We start from the raw sequence: 25,822 nt of genomic DNA on the forward strand, positions 1-25,822 counted from the left end.
ATCTTTGAGTACAATAATTCTCTACGTACCTTAGTTTTGATGTTGTCCACTCTTCCAGTAACAATGTTGAAATCATCTTCTGTTCCCTGCTTTCCAATCTGTCTGGCTCGATCTGTGGCCATCGCCAACTCAGCCTCCTCATTCTCCAAGCTATCAGAAACCGTCTGAGGAGGATCAAGTGACAACAAGACTTTCAATAATAATAATTGAGCTTTTATATAGAGCAATATCCACTAAATGTGCTCAAAGCGCTTTATATTGGGTCCCTGGTCAACAGCAACATTTAACATGTAGGACGGGACATGCCGCCTGTTAGGCGATATTACAATTTTTCGGACAAAGACAAAGCTGTTAACGGCCAGGTACTCATTTTACACCTGAGTACGGTGAGAGAATGTGAAGAGTCTTTTCCAAGGACTCAACCATGCGCCGAGCGAGGCTCGAACCCAGGACCTTCCGATCCGAAAGCGAGTGTCATACCACTAGACCACATAGCCTCAGTCAAAACCTGCTAAGTCGCATTTTCACCATTCAGAGAAAACCGTACCTTTTGTCATTTTTTTAGTGACTGAAAGAGGAAACTACTTGTCTTGTTGCCTCACAGAACAATAGTCTGAGTGACTCGAAACATCAATTTTTCCCTGGTAATAGGATTCAAAAGTCTGATGTCACGTCTTCATGCTGACTAGAACTTTTTCACATGTCATGTGAGAAGAATGTATAAAAGTCAAAACATGATCAGATTATAATGTTTTTCTCCTCTGGAAACACTTTTATGCTCGTCGGAGAAGTATTTCATAAGGGCTCCGCCATTGTTCCGATAGTTTAGAGCCAGTTACTAAGTTACTTTGCGTCATTACGAGGGATGTGACGTCACAACTGTTGAAGCGTATTCTAGAGTATCCAATTGATTGCTTGACAGCATTACTTCAGTTTCTATCTGGAGGTGACTAAGCTGAATTTCAAAGTCACTTCCTCAAGTAATTTTCTTGAAAAATATTAAAAATCTTAGACGAAAATACGCAAAACTCCATTGAGACTCTCCGTGATCATCGATATACCTATCATCTATATTATGCATGTTTTCCCATATGACCACTCCTGTAAAGACTGATTGCCTAAATAAGCTCAGAAGACACCAGCAAAGCATCATCTTTCAACTAAGAACACAACACATACACATCCCCTTCCTGCCTGCTATGTCAACACCCCAATGAAACAGTAACACACCACTTGATTGAATGTCAACCTCTTGAAGACCTGAGATGCACATTCCTCCCACCAAATCCAAGTATCAGTAACACACTTTATAGTCACCTGGAACAACTACAAAAGACGTCTAACTTCTACGTCATGGCACAAGACTGAAGGGCTAGAGCTCAGGTGGTCGCTGGTTCGGATAAGTAAGTAAGTAAGTATCGTCATATTATGTGGATAGGATTGTTGCCTAATACTAGCACTAGCACTATGTCACGTCGTGAGTACAACTATCCACGCAAATCACATAGTAAATATACACAGGGAAAACATGCTTTGATCATAAATGCAGATGCTCCATTATTGTCAAATGTGGAAATAAAATCAAACCAAACAAGCCTCTGGATCTTCAACAAAACCGTTACTAAAGAGAAAAAAAAATTAAAAAATTGAGCTTTTATATAGCGCAATATCCACTAAACGTGCTCAAAGCGCTTTACAAGGGGTCCCTGGTCAACAGCAACATTTAACATGTAGGACGGGACATGCCGCCTGTTAGGCGATATTACAATCTTTCGGACAAAGACAACGCTGTTAACGGCCAGGTACTCATTTTACACCTGAGTACGGTGAGAGAATGTGAGTAAAGAGTCTTTTCCAAAGACTCAACTATGCGCCGAGCGAGGCTCGAACCCAGGACCTTCCGATCCGAAAGCGAGTGTCATACCACTAGACCACATAGCCGCACGAGGGCATAATTGGATAATTCTATAGATAGCATTTACCTCATTCTGACTGAAACTGGCAAACTGTATTTCCATTAACTCGTTCAACCCTAACACCGACTATATCTGTAGTTTACACGGGTTACTTTTACCCCATGCCTATTTATTACATTTTTATAAGTCAAATTATAGGCGTAGTATCAAAGCTAATGTTTTTAGTTTTTTGCATACTAATGATAGTTGAATAGTTGAACTATCTATGTACATGTTCAACTTTAATACATTAGTTTCCGATTTTGAAAAGTATCAAAAATCTCTAGGATTGAGTGAGTTAATCTTTACAGTGCCATTTTTCAAATACCCTAATCCAATCTTATCTCACAATCACAAATCTACACAAAACACACTTGCGTCCTTCACCTTCAATGCAGCAATTCTATCAACGATGGGCAGACCACTCGATTCCAGCTCATCTATTATCTCCCCTTGTTTCTGGGCAATGCCCTCCATGGAGTCCATCTGGTTTTCAAACGTCCGCCGTGCAGTCACCGCCATAGAAGTGGCCACCACGTGCTGATGAGCTTGAGTCTTCAGAGACCCGTACAAGTCTAAGAGTTTGTCGATACCCCTAGCCAGTGAGTCTTGGGAACTGGACTTTAAATTCTCTGTACTGTTTGAAAGTTCCGTCATATTTGGTTCGAAACTGTCGAGTTTGTCTTCAATACTCTGTGAGAGAAGGATTAAGAAAAGAAAAAAATAATAACCAGGCACTGAAGAAAATATGTTCAAACAAACACATTATCTATATAGAACTGTGCACTGTAATAAGGATAATTTTTAATGTTGTAACTAGCTAAGTGAATTGATTTTCAGTACGAGAAAATCAACTCCCAATACAATTTTTTTAACATAATGAAATTAAGTTTATAATTCATTGGTTTGTATTGAATAATTTCATTAAAGTTTTTGATTCTAAAGACTGATCTTGAAATCAAGTAACAGTTTGGGGTTTTTTTTAGAAGAGTTATTTAGTAGTTTGCAATAGTGGAGATAAAAGAAACATGACAAGATACCGTTTTTATGGCTTTGAGGTCGTATGGTAAGACAATAGCCTTCAAACCTCTTGGTCCCTATGAGAAGTGCAAAGTGAAGTCCTTAGGAAAAAACTTTTACTCACATTCTTAGAGGTGTAACAATTCTGTTGATAAAAACATACTGTAATAGCGCTGCACATGTGTTTAGTGTTGTTGTTGGCTAAGGACCCAGTGTAAAGCCCTTGAGCACATTTAGAGGATACGACGCAGAATGAAAGCTAACGTTTAATATACAAAAATGAAGCTTCTAATTTATAAATAGTATGCATCAGTTTACCTCGTAGACTTTTAGCACCAATTTAGCATCTTCAATACCATGACCAATGGGCATATTGGCCTGTTTGAGATCCTCTTGTATGGCAAGCAGCCATTCTCTAGCCCCGTCGATCTGTGTCTGTGTCTGACTGTGAGTCTCAATCTTCTTCTCAAGACCGTGGATTTTATCCGTCACTTCATCCGATACTCTGTAGAAGGATAACATTACAAGATATCTAATGCAATCGCAAACTTAACTCACTCAATCCTAGAGATTTTGGGCTACATTTCAAAATTGGAAGAAATGTATTAAAAATGAGCATGTACATAGATAGTTTTATTCAACTATCATTAACGTGTAAAAATGAAAACATTAGCTTTGGCACTACGCCTATAATTTGTCTCAGAAAAAGTGTAATTAATAGGGATGGGGTAAAAGTAACCAGGGTAAACTACGGGTATAGTCGGTGTTAAGGTTGAGGGAGTTAAACACCCGGTTTATTTCACAGTAAATTTATTTATTTTTGAATGAATTTATAGATGAATAATGAAGATTTTTAAAAATCAACTTTTCACCATTATCATATCTGAGTCAACTTTGTTTGACAGTTGAAACCAAAAAGGATTGTAAAAAAATTAATAATACAATAGTTAAAAAAAAAAAAAGAAACATGACCAACAAAAAAGTTTCATCAAGCTCATTCTTCAGCAAACAACAAAAAATAAACAAAACCAATTAAAACCGTAATACGTCTTCTATAATTTTATAATTCGTTAACTTTAAAAAATCGTTTAATATTTTTTTAACAGTGCAATCTCCTGGCAGCCCTTTGAAGTTTGAAGAGTGACGCAGTGTGAGTGATTCGGATTTCCATTTCGGGGATGGACGGGGTCAAAGTTTACAAACTATAAAGTTTGGAGTAGAATATATCATCATATAAATTTGCATATCAAGTAATGTTGTTTTTTAAAAATCTAATTTAATAAATCAAAAACTGTTTTGCAATTCAAAAAGTTATAAATAAATTTTGACTAAAGCACTGACTTTTACAAATCCATAAACATATAATATACTAATTCAAGTAGGATGAACGTGAATACAAACCTTTTACACATCCATAAACAGTTCAAATATAATACACTAATTCAAGTAGGATGAACGTGAATACAAACCTTTTACACATCCATACACAGTTCAAATATAATATACTAATTCAAGTAGGATGAATGTGAATACAAACCTTTTACACATCCATAAACAGTTCAAATATAATATACTAATTCAAGTAGGATGAACGTGAATACAAACCTTTTACACATCCATACACAGTTCAAATATAATATACTAATTCAAGTAGGATGAACAAGAATACAAACCTTTTACACATCCATAAACAGTTCAAATATAATATACTTATTCAAGTAGGATGAACGTGAATACAAACCTTTTACACATCCATAAACAGTTCAAATATAATACACTAATTCAAGTAGGATGAACGTGAATACAAACCTGTTGAATTCCTTGTCAAGGGCGTCTAACTTTTGTTCCAAAATGGGTTTGTCTGGCTCGTGAAGGGTAGGCAGAAAACCCGAACCTCTCTCCTTGGTCTCACTCACAAGGGATTCGAACATAAGGACAGAATTGCTCAAACTCTGGGGAAAAATCATTTTATACGTTTCTATAAATTCAATGCCATCTATGAGTGAAAACTAAGATTTTTTTTTCTCATTCTTCTCTGTATTTGTGACAATAATATCTCATTGATCAATAAACTTAGATTTCTTTAATTTTGGTGATAAGAACATAAAAAGAGATAGTATGGAAATAAGATCCTTTTACGAATAAGAATGTTATGATAACTATCAAATTGTCAATAATATTTCATCAGTCTATTCATTTTCTCTGTATTTTCGTTTACTTGTTGTTGTTGTGTTACGTTGTTGTTGTTGTTGTTGTTGTTGTTGTTGTTGTTTCTGTTGTTGTTGTTGTTGTTGTTGTTGTTGTTGTTGTTGTTTTTGTTGTTGTTGTTGTTAAAAGTGATTTTATGTTGTGCTTGTTTTCGTCTACCAATCGTTTTGTTTATTTTCATTTTTGTAACATTCGGACATGTTATTCAATTCTATTGAGTCCAGATTATTTTGGAAGCGTCTGCAATTGAATTTTTTCCTCCATTTTTATTTTGGAAGGACCCAAACGTACCTGGTAATTGTAACCCACAGCCTTAATCCGGTATTAAGATGGAGTAAACCCGAGCCCAAAGCCTAAATTTGAATATCAAAACAATCGGAGCAATGCCATTTAAGTTGTTTTATCTTATACAGTGTGAAACAATACTCATTCTCCTCAATAATACATATAGCATTCTTTCTTTGGATTTATTAAACGCGTTATTTTATCGTGGCAGATAACATTACGAGCTTGCGACTGTGTGTTATTCCGCGATTTCTTTTACTAAGAAATGATAGGGTATTCCAATGTTAGGAGTGGAATAGTGCATGATAAGTACTAAAGCCAATTCTCATATTTTTGCCTAACTATTGATGCTACGCGTTTCGGTAAAATACTCACAACTTCCGCTATGTGTGATCTTTAAAAGTTTATAGTCCGATGGATAGAATTTAGGAGAACTATTCAGGACACAGGCTGTATAAAAACAATAACAAAGACCTGAGTGACGTCAACTTCGTTCCTTCTATAAATTAATTATCAGCATCTAAATCACTCTAACAAGACTACGGTTTTGAGGCTATGGGTCACAACTGTAGGATCATCTCTCCATACCTTGAATGTCTTATAGTGTTCCTCCAATACCTCCAAAGCACAGTCTTGAGGTATCTCCAACATCTCACACTGGGTCTGAGTCTCCTTGCACCAGCGGTAAATCTTCAGACAGTCGCCTTCGAATCGCTTCCGTGCCTGGATACAATCTCTTAGGTTGCTCTGCTGAGATTTCAACTTCTGAATCAGGTCAGTTTGGGCCTTGGACAGTTCTGTTACGAAATGTAAAATAAATTATATTTGCTTTGGATTTCTAATCACCAAAGTAGAAACGAAGCAGAAATCTATCAGAAAACAATTTTAAATATACCGTTGTAGTTTTATGGGGCAGATTACCAGAACACATAAGAGAAATGTCCTCTCTTGGTCATAGAAAAACCTTTTATCTTTGTGGGATGGTAAAAAGTGTATTTTGTTATTAACCCAAAATGCATATTTTACGTGGTATTTAGACTTTGCTTTCCATATTTTAATCAAAGAGAATAAAATATTTGAATATATTCTTAAAGCGAGTCAGAAACGCAAGAGGGTATGAGTAAATGTTATGTAGTATTTTTTACTTGTGTTCGTGCTTTGTTCTGCCTATTTATAAGTTAATAAGTTAATTTCAAAATAGTTTATGGCTTTGTAGTTTACATTTAAATGTCGGAGAAAGATCATAACGATCTAGTATATATATTATATATATATATATATATATATATATATATATATATATAATATATATAAATATATATATATATATATATATATACATACATACATACAAACACATACAAAACTAACAGCTCACCATCAAGGAACTCTTCCACTTGTTTCTGTTCCTCCTCTCCACCATTTTCCGTGAGTGGCCCAGCAAGCTTCTTCACCTCATTTATTCTTTCTGTCTGATTTTGAGTTTTGGCCAATAGACTCTGGTAACGAACATGTGTAGAAAAAATGATAAAATATATTTTATTATTTAAAAGTAGTCCGTATGAGTCATAAGGCCCAAGGAGCTGGAATTATCCCAGTTTCTGTGGCGTTAAACACACATTAGCAATAGGATTCAACAGTCTGATGTCTCATCTGCCCAGCAACGAGCAACTTGGTTCTAAACAAAGAAAATCGGTATTTTTTAAATTCTTCATGCTGGCTCGAACTTTTTCTCATATCATATTATGATCAGAATGTATAAAAGTCAAAACATGATCAGATTTATAATGCTTTTTTCCTCTGGATACACTTTTATGCTCGTCGGAGAAATATCTCATAAGGGCGTCCGCCATTGTTCCGATAGTTTAGAACCAGTTACTAAGTTACTATGCGTCATTACGAGGGACGTGTCGTCACGACTGTTGAACCCTATTGGTTAAGCTGATTGTCCGTCACAAAGTACTTTCTGATAGATGTAACTGGGGTTCCAGGTTTGAGAGGTTTTTCCAAGACGGGGGTCATTTTAATGCATTGATAGTTTTTGGACCGGCATTTTAACTATCTACGTGGTTTGTTGTTTTTTTTTCTTCAGAGGACAGCAGTACAAGTAGATGAATACAACTTATTCGTTGTTTGGGTTGCCTTTAACAATGTCTTGCGATGTGTGGCTTTGTGGTCTTGTGGTCTTGAGACATTGTTAAAGGCAACCCAAACAACGAATAAGTTGCAGCGCAAGACATTGTTAAAGGCAACCCAAGCAACGAATAAGTTGTATTAATCTACTTTAATTTTAATCTATTTTATTTAAACTCTCTATTTATGCCATTATGTGTTTTTTTTACGTGTTTTAAAATTCCAATAATTATGCATAGTTTAATCATCCGCTCCATTCCGCATAGATCTAAGTGCTTGGTTGCCAAACGAACGCCTCTCTTTGTTGACATTTCAAGATCCAGTTTTTTTAAAACTTTCAGACAGCCGTCACAGATATTTCTCTGTCTGTCTAAATTTTAAGAGCTGTTCTTAGGTGCAGCGTTTCTCAGCGGTACAGTCTTTGCTTCGTACTCGAAAAGTACAGTGTGTGATCACACGCCGCTGCGCTGTGTGGCCTTGAGCAAGTCACCTCTCCCTAGCTCAATCTGCGGCGCTGCATTGCGGCTGACGTCTGGGTTATTCCAGTCTTCCCTTAAAATAGACCCTAGAGACAAATTTCCCCTATGGGATGAATAAAAGGAGTTTTATATTTTATTTTGTTCATTTATTTATGTTTTTATTGACTTTGTTATTGGCTGATGAAGGGTTTTGATTCCGAAAAGTTCCGTATTTGGTATTTGGATTTTTCTCGAAGCTCTTATACTCATTATTGTTCATTACGATTTACAATCCACAGCTTATAGCAGCTTAGTATCGCTTTTATCTCCATAATAATTGTCACTCACCTTGCATCTATCCAGCTGTTTATCGACATCCGATGCCAACAGTCTTTGGGTGTCCAATTGATTTGCGGCGACCTCCGAATCTCCCAGCCATTTCATGACCTTGTCATGACGCTCCCTGAACACCTTGAAGTCATCGCGCCTTTCCTCCAGCACGCGGCACTGGGTGGTCACGGCTCCAAACAGTTCGTTGTGCTTGGTTTGGACGGTAGCCCAAAGATGCTCCACTTTCTCCCTCTCTTTAGGCGGGAGGTCTGCCATCACTGATTGAAGCTTTTGAGTGGCCGAGTCAAGTGTTAGCTGTTTCTGACTTAAATCGGTCTCCAAGTTCTGAAAAAAGACCAAGCCATCGATGATGATGATGATGATGATGATGATGATGATGATGATGATGATGATGATGATGATGATGATGATCGCGCAGGAACACAACCCTTAAACCTTCAAAAGTGTTGACTAAGTCAACAATTAAAAACAACAACAACAACAACAACAACAACAACAACAACAACAACAACAACAACAACAACAAAACCTCTCCGAAAATGTATATGAAATGTATTCTGCGGTGAAATGAGAATATCTCAGATAAAGAAATTAGAAAGATTTGGTGGCCATTCCTAATGCATGGCATTAAATGAGATAACACTTATTTCTCTGGAAAGGTTAGAAAACGAAACGCGCTCCTCCATTGACAGACTTTAAATACTTCTTAACAAATTTCCAAATACCATTTTGCTTTAACATCCACATATAGGGAATGAGATTAGCGGAAGAGTAGCGTCCCTTGATTGGACGTCACCCATAGTCTGTGACGTCACCGGCGGAAAAGTTATTAGAGAGAGAACGTCATGTTGGTTGTGCGCATGCGTCTCTTGTCCTCTCTAATAACTTTTCCATCGGTGACGTCACAGACTATGGGTGACGCCCAATCAAGGGACGCTATTCTTCTGCTAATCTCATTCCCTATACTGACAAACTGTAGCGTTTTGATGTGTTCTTTTTTTCTTTCCCAGTAGCAACTTATAAATAAACGCGGAAATTATTCAATCCATAATAATCTAGACACAACCATTCCAGAACTTATTCATCAATTCACCTTCAACTCATCAATCCTAGCGTCCACCTTTTGTTCATCCAGTCCCAATTTAGCATCCACTTCCGGGTCAATTTGGTTCTCCTCCAGCCAGGCCAGGTACTGGTCCGCCTCCTCCTTGATGGTGTCAAGGTCGGAGCACAGTGCCGCATACCCTTGCTGCTTACGCTGGATGCTACTGCCCAACTCTCCATGGCGACGTTCGACAGCCCTGGAAAGATGTCAAGAATCAAAAACAAAATCATTATTTGTTTGTTCAAAACTGATGTGATTGGATTGAAAGAACCGATTAGTCTGTTTCTTCCTTCAGCGGAAATGAATAAATAAAAAGATGAATGAATAAATAAATACATGTTACCCATCGCGGTAATAGGGTTTTATGTCTGAATGGGCTCGTTTGAGAAAATGAGTTTTCAGTCAGACTGATCAGAATTATAGAATTTAAGAATTTTGATGTTACAAAAAGGCACCTATGTTATCTAAAATTTGATAGGCTGAGCTTGATAATTTATTGACAATTTTACCAAACCAGAGCCGTTGCATTGTTAAATAGAACGCTGCTGACATGTATCCCTGTCACTAGGATGAAAGTGTAAGCATTAAAAAAAAAAGAAAAAAAGATTCCTAAAATTGCTTACCAAAATCATAAAGTATCAAACTCAAACAGTCGTTTAAGTTTGAAAAAAATCTTCAGCTGTTAACTTTAACAGAATTAACCAGTAGATTTTTGACCAATCAAACCGTGGAATTTGTGACACACCTTCACACGTGCTCGAACAAACATAGTTGGTTGTTTAAAAACGGTAACGTGAATGAAATCGACCTCTCTTTGATCTTTGTTATTGTTTTTATACCACCAAATGGGTGACTAGTTATCACATGGTTTTCTCGATGAGATTATAGACATTAAAGTTTGCACCAAGTTTTCTGTGTTGGTTCTATTGATCAAGCGGTAGAACAGTGGATTTTTTACTTAAACCCATACCATAAATAGTAAAACTCGTGTAGTTTGCTGTGTCTACCAATCAACGCCATTGTTTACATTATGACGATCGTCCGAGAGGCGTGGATACCTAAGTGTCTATCATTTAATATTGGCAAAACTCACTCTTATGCATGGGATCGCAAGAGGTGACGGCAAAAAAAAACGATATACCAAAAGTGAGTAGACATCTAGAATGTTGTCCAAATTATAAGCAAACTGGATCTTAAATTTTCTGCGTGGGGAAATGAGACATAGATAGATAAGTTTTGTCCGGTTGCAGGACACATTTTAGCCTTATCCACATGGCTCCCTTGACCCCAACCCCCCCCCCCCCCCTACCCTTTCTCCCTTTCTCCCCCTTACCAAAAAGAAAAAAACCCAATAAAAATAAATTAAAATAAAAATCTTTTTCCAACATGTCAAGCAGCGGAACGTACCTACCTGTGCGGCTATGTGGTCTTCTGGTATGACACTCGCTTTCGAATCGGAAGGTCCTGGGTTCGAGCCTCGCTCGGCGCATAGCAGTTGAGTCCTTGGAAAAGGCGCTTTACTCACATTCTCTCACCGTACTCGGGTGTAAAATGTGTACTTGGCCGTTAACAGCGTTATCTCTGTCCGAAAAAAAAATTGTAATATAGCCTAACAGGCGTCATATCTCGTCCTTCTTGTTAAGTGTTACCGTTAGTCAGGGACCCTTTGTAAAGCGCTTTGAGCACTTTTAGTGGATATTGCGCTATATAAAAGATCATGATTTTTTAACCTGATTTTTTCCTCCACCAGGGCGGCATCGTGTTGACTCAATTTGGGATTCAGTTCAGCTGCCTTGGCCCTCAGATCGCCCACAAGCTCCTTTTTGCCGTCAACATCGTCCTGCAGTTTCTACAAGAAGAATATCAATTGAAATAAGATGAAATTACTCAATATAATAATTCGTAGTTTGTTTGGTGTTTTGTTGTTTTTTTTTCATTCCCCCAACAGGCTGTATGGAATTAAATTTTCATTTCATAAAGTACAAGTCAAATGTTAGGCGTCCTTTTTGTAGTACATATTACCAACCTTATAATATTTGGAACTGTTAATGACCAATCGCACAGTCATACTTGGATCAAGTTGGGTAATGTAAGCAAAGTGTTTTAAGCAAGGGAAAAAAACGCCAGTCACCTATCCAGTCAGTGACCATGCTCAGAATTGCTTGAATTTGTTGCAGTAGGATACAGCTTACAGTTGAGCCACTAACAGCGCGTGGAACACCTATCATATACGTTATGCTGCTGATGCTGATGATGATGATGATGATGATGATGATGATGATGATGATGATGATGATGATGATGATGATGATGATGATGATGATGATGATGATGATGATGATGATGATGATGATGGTGGTGATGATGATGGTGGTGATGATGATGATGATGATGATGATGATGATGATGATGATGATGATGATGATGATGATGATGATGATGATGATGATGATGATGATGATGATGATGATGATGATGATGATGATGATGGTGATGATGATGACGATGATGATAGATGATGATGATGATGATGATGATGATGATGATGATGATGATGATGATGATGATGATGATGATGATGATGATGATGATGATGATGATGATGATGATGATGATGGTGATGGTGGTGATGGCGGCGGTGGTGGTGGTGGTGACGGCAAATAAATGAATAATAACTAATACAAGGAAAAGCTGCATTGTAACCAATTTTAATGTTGACGTTGTTTTGAAGGAATAAAGCTAATAAGCCAATCAGAGATGAGTAAAGGCTGTTATTCCAGATGACAAAGTATGTGGGACAAAGTGACTAACAACTCATCACTCATTAACGCTATATGACAAGATAGCCTGTCTACGGTCTTTATATATAATAATAAAATAAAATAAAATAAAATTCCCTTTATTCATCCCAAAGGGGAAATTTGTCTTTAGGGTCTATTCCAAGGGAAGACTGGAATAACCCTGGCGTTAGCCGCAGTGCAGCGCCGCAAAGTGAGCTAGGGCTAGGTGACTTGCTCAAGGCCACACGACGCAGCGGTGGGTGATTGAACTCGTTACCTTTTGGGTAGGAAGCAAAGACCGTACCGCTGAGCCACGCTGCCTCTTGGGAGCTCCGGGACAAATATAGAGAGGTTGCATAAAACATATTACCGAGGCCCCTCGCCCTCATCGAATTAAGCTCCCTATCTAAGTGCGTTGGGGTAATTTTGGCTAGTTAGTCCGTATCACAGACTACTCTCTATGGTCCGTACCACAGTCTACTAGTCCTGTATTCTCTTTGGTCCGTACCACAGTCTACTAGTCCTGTATTCTCTATGGTCCGTAATTACCCAAACGTATCTAGATAATAATAATATAATCGTCCCTGGAATGTTGATGCCATTGCCATTGATGGCAGGGGGGGGGGGGGGCAGGGGGAGTTGGCGTATAGATCAATGGGATGATGTGTATAATATAGCACAATGACCGCGTAGGGATAGATTTATTGGTTGGATAATGGTATATCTACATATTATTGGCAGGTTGCTTGATATCATAACGATCTTTGAAAGATACGGGAATGGTGCGATGGGGGAGGGGGGGGGGTAGGATGGGGGGGGGGCAGGTCAACTGATCGGTAATGTCAGAATAGGTAATATATGTGTCCTGTGACCATGGGACAGAGGTGGTGGGGGTGTACCGGTATTTTTTTTTTTTAAGTTATAATCTGACATGTCTTATAAATGAAGTAAGAAACAAACTGTGCTGATACATATTATCTGCATAACGATGCTTCTATAGGGAAGGAGATTAGCGGAAGAGTAGCGTCCCTTGATTGGACGTCACCCATAGTCTGTGACGTCACCGGCGGAAAAGTTATTAGAGAGAGAGCGTCATGTTGGTTGTGCGCATGCGTCTCTCGTCCTGCCTCGCGCACAACCAACATGACGTTCTCTCTCTAATAACTCTTCCGCCGGTGACGTCACAGACTATAGGTGACGTCCAATCAAGGGACGCTACTCTTCCGCTAATATTATTCCCTATAGAGGGTGTTAGTTATTACAGTTTGCAAAGTGGATGTGGAAAACTGAACTGAACATAGAGAATCGTATGATATTATTGGAATATAAAATTGAAATAAAATAAAATGGAGCCCAACGTTTATTTGTGGCTGACTCTGGTTCAATTTAAAATATCTTAAACTCGTACTTTTAAATAAAATCATGTTTCTAGACAAGAAAGAATGATTAACAGTACAGCGGCCCTTGGTGTTAAAATTCCATACACACCGATTATATAATAATATCCAGCCGAAAACCAATACCGGAACAGAGAAACAGTCATTTTATTACTGGAATCTTTGACGCCACAAAGCAAAAAGATAAAGTGAGATTTCTTACAATACTAATCATTTGTGTAAAGTAGTTACAGTGTGGACCGAATATCGAAATGAGCTGGATGAAGACAATTGAAGTGAAGAAAAAATAATCAGAATAAAGTAATTCAAGATTTAAGAAGCTTAAAAAACATGGCTCACTATTTTCAATTGACATTTATTAAAAATCATAGAGGGGATATTGCTTAAAATCACAAAAAATCTTAAAATCCGTTATTAACGCTCGTTTTCAGACAATTGATTCCTACGTTATGACCGACTCCACAGCGTACAAAATCCCAGTATTTGGTTACAAAAGGATTATGCGGCGAACTCAAGTACGTAGGCGTTTTAGCCAATAATCGTAAAAAGCAATTCGAATGGCGTCATATATACTTGTCATAAAATCATATAGATCAGAATTCTACGGTGTTTTGTCTTGCAATGCGGTACCGTGATTCATGTGAGAACTATTCGTCTTTGAAAGTAAGCAGTAGCTAATGTCAACTTAACTATAGAAGGAACAGCTAGGGTCATTACTCAGCCATTGTGGTTATTAGTTTTCACTAGATTATATCAACGGTTTTGTATTTCTTGGGGGCGAGAATCGGGGAAAATGGAAAATCGACCCAAGGAAGGCCCAAACAAAATTGACAAAAATGATGACATTATGGAAAAGTGAAAGCCTCCAGATCCAACTGAAAATGTAAATATTAAGAACACGCATATTTCCAACAGTATTATATGGATGTGAATAATGGACAATCACAAGAAACGCTGAGGATAAAATCATTGCATTTGGAAAGAAATGCTATCCGAAAATTCTCCGCATACCTGGCCGTCAACAGCATTGTCTCTGTCGGAAATAAATTGTAATATCGCCTAACAGGCGTTATGTTTCGTTCTACATGTTACGTGTTGCTGTTCGTCAGGGACCCTTTGTAAAGCGTTTTGAGCACATTTAGTGGATATTGCGCTATATAAAAGCTCTAGATTTTTTAGTTTTGTTTTTGTTTTTGTTTTTTTGTTTTGTTTTTTGTTTTTTTGTTGTTTTTTTTTTCTATTCTTCCTCACGTCTTCTTTTAATAATTCGTCTTCAACAATTTTTTCTTTTAACCAAAAAAATCACTCTATACACCAAAATGCCAGTTGTTTATTCTTAAAATCTAAAAACTGTTCATAAATTCGATATAGATATCAGTTCTATCCACGCGATGAAGGCACGGATAGAAGTCTACTGTGATATCGTGGCTGTCTAAATTGACGTTTATTTGATATAATGACAAGTATCTATTCGTATTTCAATAATTGAAAGGTCCATCGAGTGTATTTTAACAAATTCCTGTGATCATTTTTACATAATGTTACAATACAATTATCATATTTTTGTTGTTGTTAAATTGAAATCTTATCACTTTTCCACCAAACTCGTCGTACTGTAATATGTTTTGTTTCATATCGCTGTAAAGCGCTTAGAGCCTGTGAAAACGGGGTAAAGCGCTATATAAATGCCATTTATTATTATTATTTTTTAAAAATTATTATTATTATTATTATTATTATTATTATTATTATTATTATTATTATTATTATTATTATTATTATTATTATTATTATTATTATTATTATTATTATTATTATTATTATTATTATTATTATTATTATCATTGTTATTATTATTATTATTATTATTATTATTATTATTATTATTATATTATTATTATCATCATCATTATCATATTATTATTATTATTATTATTATTATTATTATTATTATTATTATTATTATTATTATTATTATTATTATTATTGGGTTTTTTTTTCAAACGCATGTTGAATTATTTCACTAGATATATTATTATATAACCTGATATGTCTGACGATAAATAAGCAAAAAATCGAACATGCTCCCGAAGGAAAACTTCATTCAACCGAAACGGTTGTAAACATAACTATCTACATTAAAATCCATCAGTTGATGTGTTATTACTGAATGCGGGTTGAAATTATATCTATGAATAATGGAAAAACAAAACTGTGGTAATGAGTGCGTGTGTGTGTGAGTGTGTGTGTCTGTGTGTGTGTATGTGTGTGTGTGTGTATGTGTGTGTATGTGTGTGTGTTATGCAATCATTATTCCTTGACAATATGACTGTACCCTGAAACAAACAGGTATTTGTGCGGCTATGTGGTCTAGTGGTATGACACTCGGTTTCGGATCGGAAGGTCCTGGGTTCGAGCCTCGCCCTCGGCGCATAGTGTACTAGGTGTAAAATGAGTACCTGGCCGTTAACAGCGTTGTCTTTGTCCGAAAAATTGTAATATCGCCTAACAGGCGTCATGTCCCGTCCTACATGTTAAATGTTGCTGTTGACCAGGGACCCCTTGTAAAGCGCTTTGAGCATATTTAGTGGATATTGCGCTATATAAAAGCTCATTTATTATTTATTATTTAAACAAGTAGGCCAGAAAACTCGTCCTTCCCTTCCGATGATGTCGATCGATTACAAGGCGTATTGGACGAACCCAAGTCATTCTTAACTCAGGTGTTTTAGCCAATCATCGCAAAAAGCAATTCGAACAGTATCACGTGATATGTCATACATATTTTGTGAAGACATCTTAAACTTGAGACTTCAATGAAGTCAACGATGAGGAAGTGGAGGTAGAGTAAGAGGAGGAGGAGGAGGAGGAGGATGAAGAGGAGGAGGCGGAGGTGGAGGAGGAGGAGGAGGCGGAGGTGTAGGAGGAGGAGGAGGCGGAGGAGGAGAAGGCGTAGGAGGAGGCGGAGGAGGAGGAGGCGGAGGAGAACAAAGAGGCGGGGAGGATAAATAACAATAAGAAAGTAGAAGAAAAAGAATAAATACAAGTAAATGTTTGTGTTCCAACCTCCATCGTGGTCGCCAATAGACCATTATCCATTATACTGATCAACAAAAGGTTTGGGCCATTCTGGTGGTTTAACTAGACATCTAATCCGCTTACTTTATTGAAGTCCCAGGTTTAAAAGGTTTTGATGTTAGTCCTTTTAATCGATCGATATTCGAAAGAACCCCCCCCCCTCACCCACACACACACACACACACACACACACACACACACACATTCACACTTGATCTTTCATATAGAGCAATATTCACGAAACGATCTCAAAGCGCTATACAAAAAGACGAGTTTTCTGGTTAAATTTTTTTTTTAGAAACGTGTTGGGTTTTTTTTTTTCGGAGAATGGTAGAGAATGAGTTCAACAGGTAAACAGTCTGTGTCTAGGGCCAGGGGGAATCACTCTATATATTATTATTATTATTATGATGGCCACTCGATCCGTCCACCGATTTCCTATCAATGCCAACACGTCCCTATCAGATCAATGCTGATCGATTTGGCCTGATTGGGTCACGCGCACAGCCTTGTTTTCTGTTTACATGAAAACGTTTGTCGAAGTAATAATGGAAAGGGGGTACGGGGTAGGGGGGGGGGGTTGAGAGTTACGGAAGAAGGGAAATATTTTCATGATCTGAACCCGATGAGTAAGGTGTTTAATGAAAGATGCGTTGTCAATTCGAACTTAAAATAATGAAATAAACAAGAAACTAAAAGATTTAAAAATAACAAACAAAAAATAACAAACAAAAAAAACAAACAAAAACAAAACAACACAACACAAAAGCAAACACTAAAAACAGAAATAACAAAAGAAACACAACAGAATGTCCTAAGGCAAGGGGGAAAAAAACAAAAAGAAAACTATATAAAAAACAACCAAACATTTCAAAGAGTTTAAATCCCTTTTAAGTTCCCTTATGCGATATTCTCACAGCCTAAAGCCAGATACTCGTTCATACTCGAGTCAGGCACGAGAACAGGTCAGGTCCCCAAAATCAACACACTCAAATGTTTACAAATCATATATTATTATATGTAAAACAAAAAATAATACAGTGCGTAACCTGGTTTTACAAGACAAAAAAATATCATATACACATTTGACTGTTTCCCTCGAAAAGCCAATGTATCTGGCCAGGGCCAGAACAAAAACCAAACAGACTCATTCCAAGACAAAGACAGAAAGCAAGTTGAAAAAAAAAAAACAGATATAGGGATAATATCGACAACAGAGTAAATGTCTCCCTGTCCGCTATGGGAGGTCAGGAACCCCACACAGGTCCTGCCGATTGGGGTGTGGGGGGGGGGGGGAGGAGAGGGGGAGTAGGTTTACGTTTTTATGAAGCATAATGAGCACAATACGGATAAATTGTGCATGCTCTTACTGACGACTATTTCAGAAGACACATACACACAAACACACACACACATACATACACACACGCGCGCGCGCGTATATATATATATATATATATATATATATATATATATAGAGAGAGAGAGAGAGAGAGAGAGAGAGAGAGAGAGAGAGAGAGAGAGGAGGAGAGAAAGAGAGAGAGAGAGAGAGAGAGAGAGAGAAAAGAGTGTGTGTGTGTGAGAGAGAGAGAGAGAGAGGGGGGGAGAGAAAGAGAGAGAGAGAGAAAAGAGTGTGTGTGTGAGAGAGAGAGAGAGAGAGAGAGAGAGAGAGAGAGAAAGAGGGGGGGAAGGAACCCCAACTGAGGGTAAAAGCATTGCTGTTATGCCTTTTCATACAAATGGGAAGAAAACGAAACAACTGAACGGTTGATTGGCTCAATTAATTGGTGGGAATTTTCATTTGCTTTGTTAGAAGTGGGTGGCATGAAAAGTCAAGTGCTTGGGTTAGAACCTGTTCTCTGTGGCGTGTCTACCAAGCACCATTCATTCAAAAGCCCCGAAGGAGGGAGAAGATATATATTTATAGTGTAGTTAATCCATCTTGTATTAAAGTCCATCACGGGATTAAATTCCGTGAACAATGTTTAGTGGGAGCAATGTTACGCGTGTGATTTTCTGCACCGTGTAACAGATCTATGCTATCCATTGCTACATTATTAAGTCGTTCCGGGGCCTTCGTGCTTGACCAAGAAGCCAATCTGCCGTGAAAATCTATCGGACCCTAGCGAGTGGTCAATTGGCCTTTCCTGCCTGATAGCAATCAGATAATTATTCGAGTTTGTGCATTGCTCGTTTGGCATCTAGTAGGCACCACTGTTTTAACTCACTCAATCCTAGAGATTTTTACTACTTTTCCAAATTGGAAAAAAAAAAAATTAAAATGAGCATGTACATAGATAGTTTTATTCAACTACCATTAACATGTAAAAACTAAAAACAATAGCTTTGATACAACGCCTATAATGTGTCTCAGAAAAAAAAAATGTAATAAATAGGCATGGGGTAAAAGTAAACCCGGGTAAACTACGGATATAATCGGTGTTAGGTTTGATTAAGTTAACTCCGTCATTTATTGTTTCCGCACGGTATAAATAACGATAAATACACGGTGTGGTATAAAGGAGCATTTATTTTTTATTTCGTTGCATCTCAGAATAATTGTCCAAGTTCAAGCCGCCCTACATATTTTAAAGCTTAAAAAATGATTCATTACTGGTGTGTTGTAACTAGTCAATAATGACTAAAAATCGTTCGCTATTCCAGGTGCTGCCAGCAATTTTCCACTCATAGCCTTCGTAAACGTATAGCCTGACAAAGACCAACATTAACATTAACTCAAAATAAGGGGCATCAAGAGTAGTCATATTGTGGTTTGTATTTAATAGTTCAACCAATGGGATCGTTTGTCTCCTTATTTTGGGCACGCTACACTAGGCGGTGCACTAACCTAAAAACGACATCACGATAAAAGTCCTAGTGCCAGGCTATATTATACTAATGAAGGCTATAGATAGTATGAGCTTGGCTAAGAAGCTCACAACATTGCCATCCGAAAGTATAACGGACCAACACACACAACTATGTGTACCTAACCTTAAACGTTTATAGTCTGGTTAATGCTGTTTAATGAGAATTACTCATAAACGCGGATGGCAAAAAACAATAACAAAGGCCGGATTGACGTCAACTTCGATCTATCTATACGCTTCAACCCCCCCCCCCACCCCCCAACAAAAAGAAAGTCAACTACAAACCATCCCAGCATACCTTCTTCTTTTCCTTCCGCTTCCTCTTTGCAGGGTATGTCTCCAACAGGCTCCTTCTCTTCTTCTCGTCGTCGTCCCTACCGGTGCACGAACACAACGAGCTCTTGGCTCCCGCACATGACGAACAACTCAGTTTTCCTCCCATGTCGAAACGAAAGTATGGGAGGACACCGAATGCGGGGCAAATCTCTTCTAGGGTAAGTACAACAACGCCTGTGTTCTAAGACACGGGGAAGAAGTGGATCCTCTGGGCTGTAAACCTACAGGAAGCGTTTGGGTGAGGAGGAACCGACGACTCACAGCCTGGATAACCAAAAGAAGCTAATGTAGACACTCCTTCACATTGGCAGTGATTCTGCTGATAGTGAAACCTGCAGGTACTGGATAGACTTATATCAAAAGGATTTCCTTGATAAGCGATTTTAGAGCATTCCTTCTGTAAACTCAAATGCGTGCGCCGAAAACAAACCCAAATAGCTCGATATTTATTCCTTTTTTTTTTTGCCTTGGAAAATAATCGACAGAAAATAAATGACGGCAGGTATATAAATGAAACCAAAAAAAATATTAACTATTAAAAATTATATTAAAAATAATAGCGACCAAAGTCTGTCAAAATAAAATAAAAAAAAGTTTTAATATTGTCTATCCCATGATGTGAATGTCAATTCACTATTCACTTGATAAAATCACATTGTCATTTTGATGCATGTCGCTATCCCACCCATTGTTCTATATTGTGTAGCCTGTCACCTCCATCCCACATTCCTTCACCACGAACACAGGCATATCCAATACCACACACAGCCTATGATATTCCTATCATTCTACACTGTGTGTCGACACCATACATACTGGTAGGTCACTTCATTGTCACTAGCCATTGTCCACAAGTCCAGTGAAAATGAAAGCTAATATCAATAACGAGCATTGATCGGGTGTTTGATCGCAACCCCTTCCATCGCTACCTGGTGCCATTTGGTCAGCATTATTATAGGATGATGATCCCCCAAGTGTTTATTTCTGATTTATAATATCATTATTGTTGTGGTGTCCTGTAGGTGTCCTTTAAGTACATAGAAGCACAATTTATAAATGGAAACCATGAATTATATTACTATTGCTGTGGTGTCCTGTAGGTGTCCTATAACTACATAGAAGCACAATTTATAAATGGAAACCATGTAACCTGTATCCGAACGTTAGGGATATTGTGAAATCTATTAGAATCCTCACATTGTGTTGACGGTGGGAAGAGATAACACAACCTATGACAATAAACTGCCGTGTCACATTCGATCATCACACTTATCTATCGAGTTGATTCAGGAACTAGATGGGCTCTACACATCTCAACCAATCACTGCTAACGTCGTTACAATCCGTGCTATAATATATATATATATATATATATATATATATATATATATATATATATATATATATGACCATGACCATTAACTCTGTAAAACCATTTGTAACCTATCGTCTGTAACGGGTATTACGTTGGGTGAAACCAGGTGTAAAAATAAGGGTGATTTAAAGTTTTTAAAAACCCTAGAAATGTGAGATTTAAGTTGTTTTTTTTTTTTGTTTTTTTTTTACTTTAACCAGTCAACTGCTGTACGATATTTAAAAATTTGGCCAGAAATCTCGTCCTTCAATTATTGATCGATTTATATGAAACTTCGCGAAGTCCCAGGTTTGAGAGTTTTTGCCAAGATGAGGATATTTTAAATCGATCGATATTTGAATGACGAGCTTTCTGACCAAATTTTCAACTCGTGTTTATTCACAGGGTACGACAGTTTACTGGCTAAAAATATATGGATTGTTCTCAATAAAACACGTGATATCACTGATCAAAGCCTTGTATTTGCTTACTGTACATTCAACTTTGAACATTTCGATCAATCCGACAACACACCGTTGTGAGAATGTGGCTCACATTTCTCCTGATATTACTTTTTGAAAACGTGTAAAATATGCCAAGATGACAACATCAAACAAAAAGCCAATATAACAAAATATTAACTTATAATAATAGGACAAGCATTCACAAATAAGACCGGCAACTTTATATATATATTGAATCGTCTATTGAATTTTTAATGTTGCAAATGAAAATCTGACATTGGAGGACGGAATCAGAATTTTTATAAAGCCAGTAAATGTTAAAAACATATAGAAAAAGAAAACAAAACAAAACTAAAACCAAAAACCCGTCGTCTGTAATTCCATTGAGCCGTGCCCGGTCACCAATCAATGCAACGCTAATCGAATCGGCATTCTGTTCATTATTCCATATCGTCTTTCAATTGATTATGACAATTCGGAAACGGGTCCAACACCGATCTGTTCAAACTCTATCGATTGGGCTCGATCTGGTAATTGATTGATTGATTGATTGATTGATTTTGCATAAATCTCTTGGGTCATTATCACAAATCAGTGTAGATAACAGGTGATAACGGTGTGGTTAGAACTGACAAGACCATTGCATTTCATAATCGACGTAGAGAGGATGGAGATAGCCCGGGTCCTAAACTAGATGAACACGTATTATTGGCAGGTCTGATAGACGAATGGAATTATGGGCCGGTTTAACAACGTTGATAATATTTCGCGTTGGGTTGAGAGTATTTCCAATACAACAATGGGCCTATAATAATTTGGGTCATCAGACCTTAAAGTAGGTAAAGGTCGGTTCTATATCATTTAGTTTATAAAAAGAAAAATAGCAAAAGGATACTTTTACAAGATTTGAAATAAAAGTCATTGAAGAAAATAGAAAGGCACCGTAAATCGTTTTACACTTGTTGTATTCACTTTCAATTTTTTTATTTCCAATTTTGACAATGTAAATATTGCTGCTCGAAACTCAAAGAAACAAATAACAATGTGAAATTGAATGTAAGTTTTAATTTAATATACGAAACCAGATGGAATGGACGTTTCGGGTTTCCCCTTTATCAACAAACAGGATGAATGAAACACTACAGATGAATGAGATCATGTTGTAGTGTTTCATTCATCCTGTTTGTTGATAAAGGGGAAACCCGAAACGTCCATTCTATCTGTTTTCACATTCAATTTCACATTGTTATGAATTTAGACCAATGCACCAACCCCGATTTGAATAATTTAAAACGCGAACGTATCAAACGTTTCAATAATTGCCAAAGATTGAATTCTTCAACTACCATAAAATCCTATTTCTTTCCTTTGATCGTTGAATACATTCATGAAAACCTATAATCGTCTCCTTTATTATTTTATTATTATTATTATCATCATCATCATCATCATCATCATCATCATCATCATCATCATCATCATCATCATCATCATCATCATTATTATTATTATTATTATTATTATTATTATTATTATTATTATTATTATTATTATTATTATTATTATATTATTATTATTATTATATTTTTATCAATATTACTATTATTCTAAAACGGACAAATACTTCAACCTTTTTTCTTTAAAATCTTCATTTATACAAAATACTGTTGTTAGCTGAAGAAGGGTTTAAAGTCCGAAACTTTCTTTAAGACGACTTCCATCTTCAAATTTTGAAACTGCTCTATTTTCATCTTCATTGAATATTTATAAAGGTAAAAATTCCAGCCGTAACGAATGTTAGTGTGACGGTGATAACTTTGTAATTAGAATAGGGCATGGGAAAGCAGAAATAGGGTGTTGCCTTTCCATAGCATAGCCTAAATCGATTATAAGAAGGATGGGAGTTATAGCCGTCCAAACACAATCTATAGACCAAAACATTGACAATGATTAATATCATAGTCATTGTATTGAATTACTTTTGTCTATTCCTTGACACAACACAATCTATAGACCAAAACATTGACAATAATGTCATAGTCATTATATTGAATTTCTTTTGTCTATTCCTTGACACAACACAATCTATAGACCAAAACATTGACAATAGACACTTAGATAACCACGCCTGCCACGCCTCTCGGACAGTCGTCATAATGTACAAAATGGCAGTGATTGGTAGACATGGCGAACTCCACAGGTTTTACTATCGGTGGTATGTGTCTAAGTAAAATACCCACTGTTCTATCACTTGATCAATCAGAACAACATCTCTAAACTTAAACGTTTATAATCTGGCCCGAGAAAATCTTGTGATAACTAATCACCCATTTGGTGGTATAAAAACAATAACAATGATCTGAGAAAGGTCGATATCATTCACGTTATTATTTATAAACAACCAACTATGTTTGTCCGAGCACGTGTGGAGGTGTGTCACAAATTCTATGTTTTGATTGGTCAAAAATCTATTGGTTAATTATATCATAGTCATTGTATTGAATTTCTTGTGTCTAGTCCTTGACACAACACAATCTATAGACCAAAACATTGACAATAATGTCATAGTCATTGTATTGAATTTCTTGTGTCTATTCCTTGACACAACACAATCTATAGACCAAAACATTGACAATAATGTCATAGTCATTATATTGAATTACTTTTGTCTATTCCTTGGCACAACACAATCTATAGACCAAAACATTGACAATTATATCATAGTCATTGTATTGAATTTCTTTTGTCTATTCCTTCACACAACACGGCAAGAGTTGTTATGTAATTATATTTGTATTGCACTATACAGTCAGAAAATCTATGTTGGGTTTGGCGTTTTTTCTACCATGATGATGATGACGAAAATGATAATAATAATGACAATGGTGATTATAATAATAATAATAATAATAATAATAAGAAGAAGAAGAAGAAGAAGAAGAAGAAGAAGAAGAAGAAGAAGAAGAAGAAGAAGAAGAAGAAGAAGAAGAAGAAGAAGAAGAATAGTAAGAATACTATTCTCCAAACTTCGGTTTCCCACGCTATCATTAAAAATAAAATTATTGGACTCAATGATCTGATTTTGACGCAATAAAAGAACAATCTTAATTATTATGTGCTAGGCTTTGCTTCGATTACAATGAAATACGTTAAAAACGGTAGGAGCTGCCTGAAGCAGGTGATCGTGAAAATACTAACGAAAGAGTGAATATGGAGAGCTTCGTATGGGAACTAAACAATGGACGTTTTGGGTACAAACCCTTCGTCAGCAAAACAATACACAAATTAACGTGGAAAACAAACAAAAAAGAATAAAATGCAAAATAACTTATATCGTCTGTACCTAATGTTGGTTGCAGTATGAATGGAACGTTTCATTCATACTGCAACCACCATTGAGTATTACAGACGATACAAGTTATTTGCATTTTATTTTATTTTATTTGTTTCCCACATTAATTTTGTGAAATGAAACACGTACTGCATGTAATAAATAGTGCAATCCCAGCATTCAAATAGAGAAAACAACTAAAAAAAAAACAATCAAAGAAAGAGAAGAAAAAAAAAACGTCCTTAAACACAGTCAAATGGATTTAGGATTACATTTGATGAAATCGAGACTGGTCGACAGTGCATGTGAGTTATTTACCGCTTTTACGTTTCTCGAAATCTCTTAGTGTTAGACTTGCTCGCCCATTCACGGGAGTTTTTAACAAGTTCAATTCTTAACGAAGACTTGTTGTGTGTTGTGTTGTGTGTGTGTGTGTGTGTGTGTGCTTGTGTGTGTAAATGATTATGTTTCAGCCAAAGTAATTTGTAATTTAAGCGCTTAGAGTCTGGTGTCTCGGAGTTATAGCGCTATATAAGTTTCAGCATTATTATTATTATTATTATTATTATTATTATTATTATTATTATTATTATTATTATTATTATTATTATTATTATTATTATTAACGGTTTAATTTCCAAGCCATACGCCATTCATGTGTGCCGTCAGTTGTATTTGATAATTAATTGACATAGAA

General features: G+C 36.6%; 1 protein-coding gene across 4 annotated transcripts in view; it reads right to left on the bottom strand.

Annotated features, from left to right (window-relative positions):
• The window catches only part of LOC144970464 (muscle-specific protein 300 kDa-like), a 503,594-nt gene that overhangs the window by 163,980 nt on the left and 313,792 nt on the right, over positions 1-25,822 (bottom strand). For all 4 annotated transcript variants that reach the window (XM_078910148.1, XM_078910139.1, XM_078910156.1 and 1 more), the window contains 9 exons: positions 11,246-11,364; positions 9,504-9,711; positions 8,408-8,734; positions 6,847-6,967; positions 6,057-6,265; positions 4,785-4,927; positions 3,294-3,480; positions 2,343-2,648; positions 30-164 (listed from right to left, as the gene is read on the bottom strand). In XM_078910148.1, the coding sequence (XP_078766274.1) occupies positions 30-164; positions 2,343-2,648; positions 3,294-3,480; positions 4,785-4,927; positions 6,057-6,265; positions 6,847-6,967; positions 8,408-8,734; positions 9,504-9,711; positions 11,246-11,364 (1,755 nt within the window). The remainder of the gene's footprint in view (positions 1-29; positions 165-2,342; positions 2,649-3,293; positions 3,481-4,784; positions 4,928-6,056; positions 6,266-6,846; positions 6,968-8,407; positions 8,735-9,503; positions 9,712-11,245; positions 11,365-25,822) is intronic.

This window comes from Berghia stephanieae, chromosome 1 (assembly GCF_034508935.2).
Source record: "Berghia stephanieae isolate SIO BIC M18660-M18661 chromosome 1, UCSD_Bste_1.3, whole genome shotgun sequence".
NCBI classification, from domain to species: domain Eukaryota; kingdom Metazoa; phylum Mollusca; class Gastropoda; order Nudibranchia; family Aeolidiidae; genus Berghia; species Berghia stephanieae.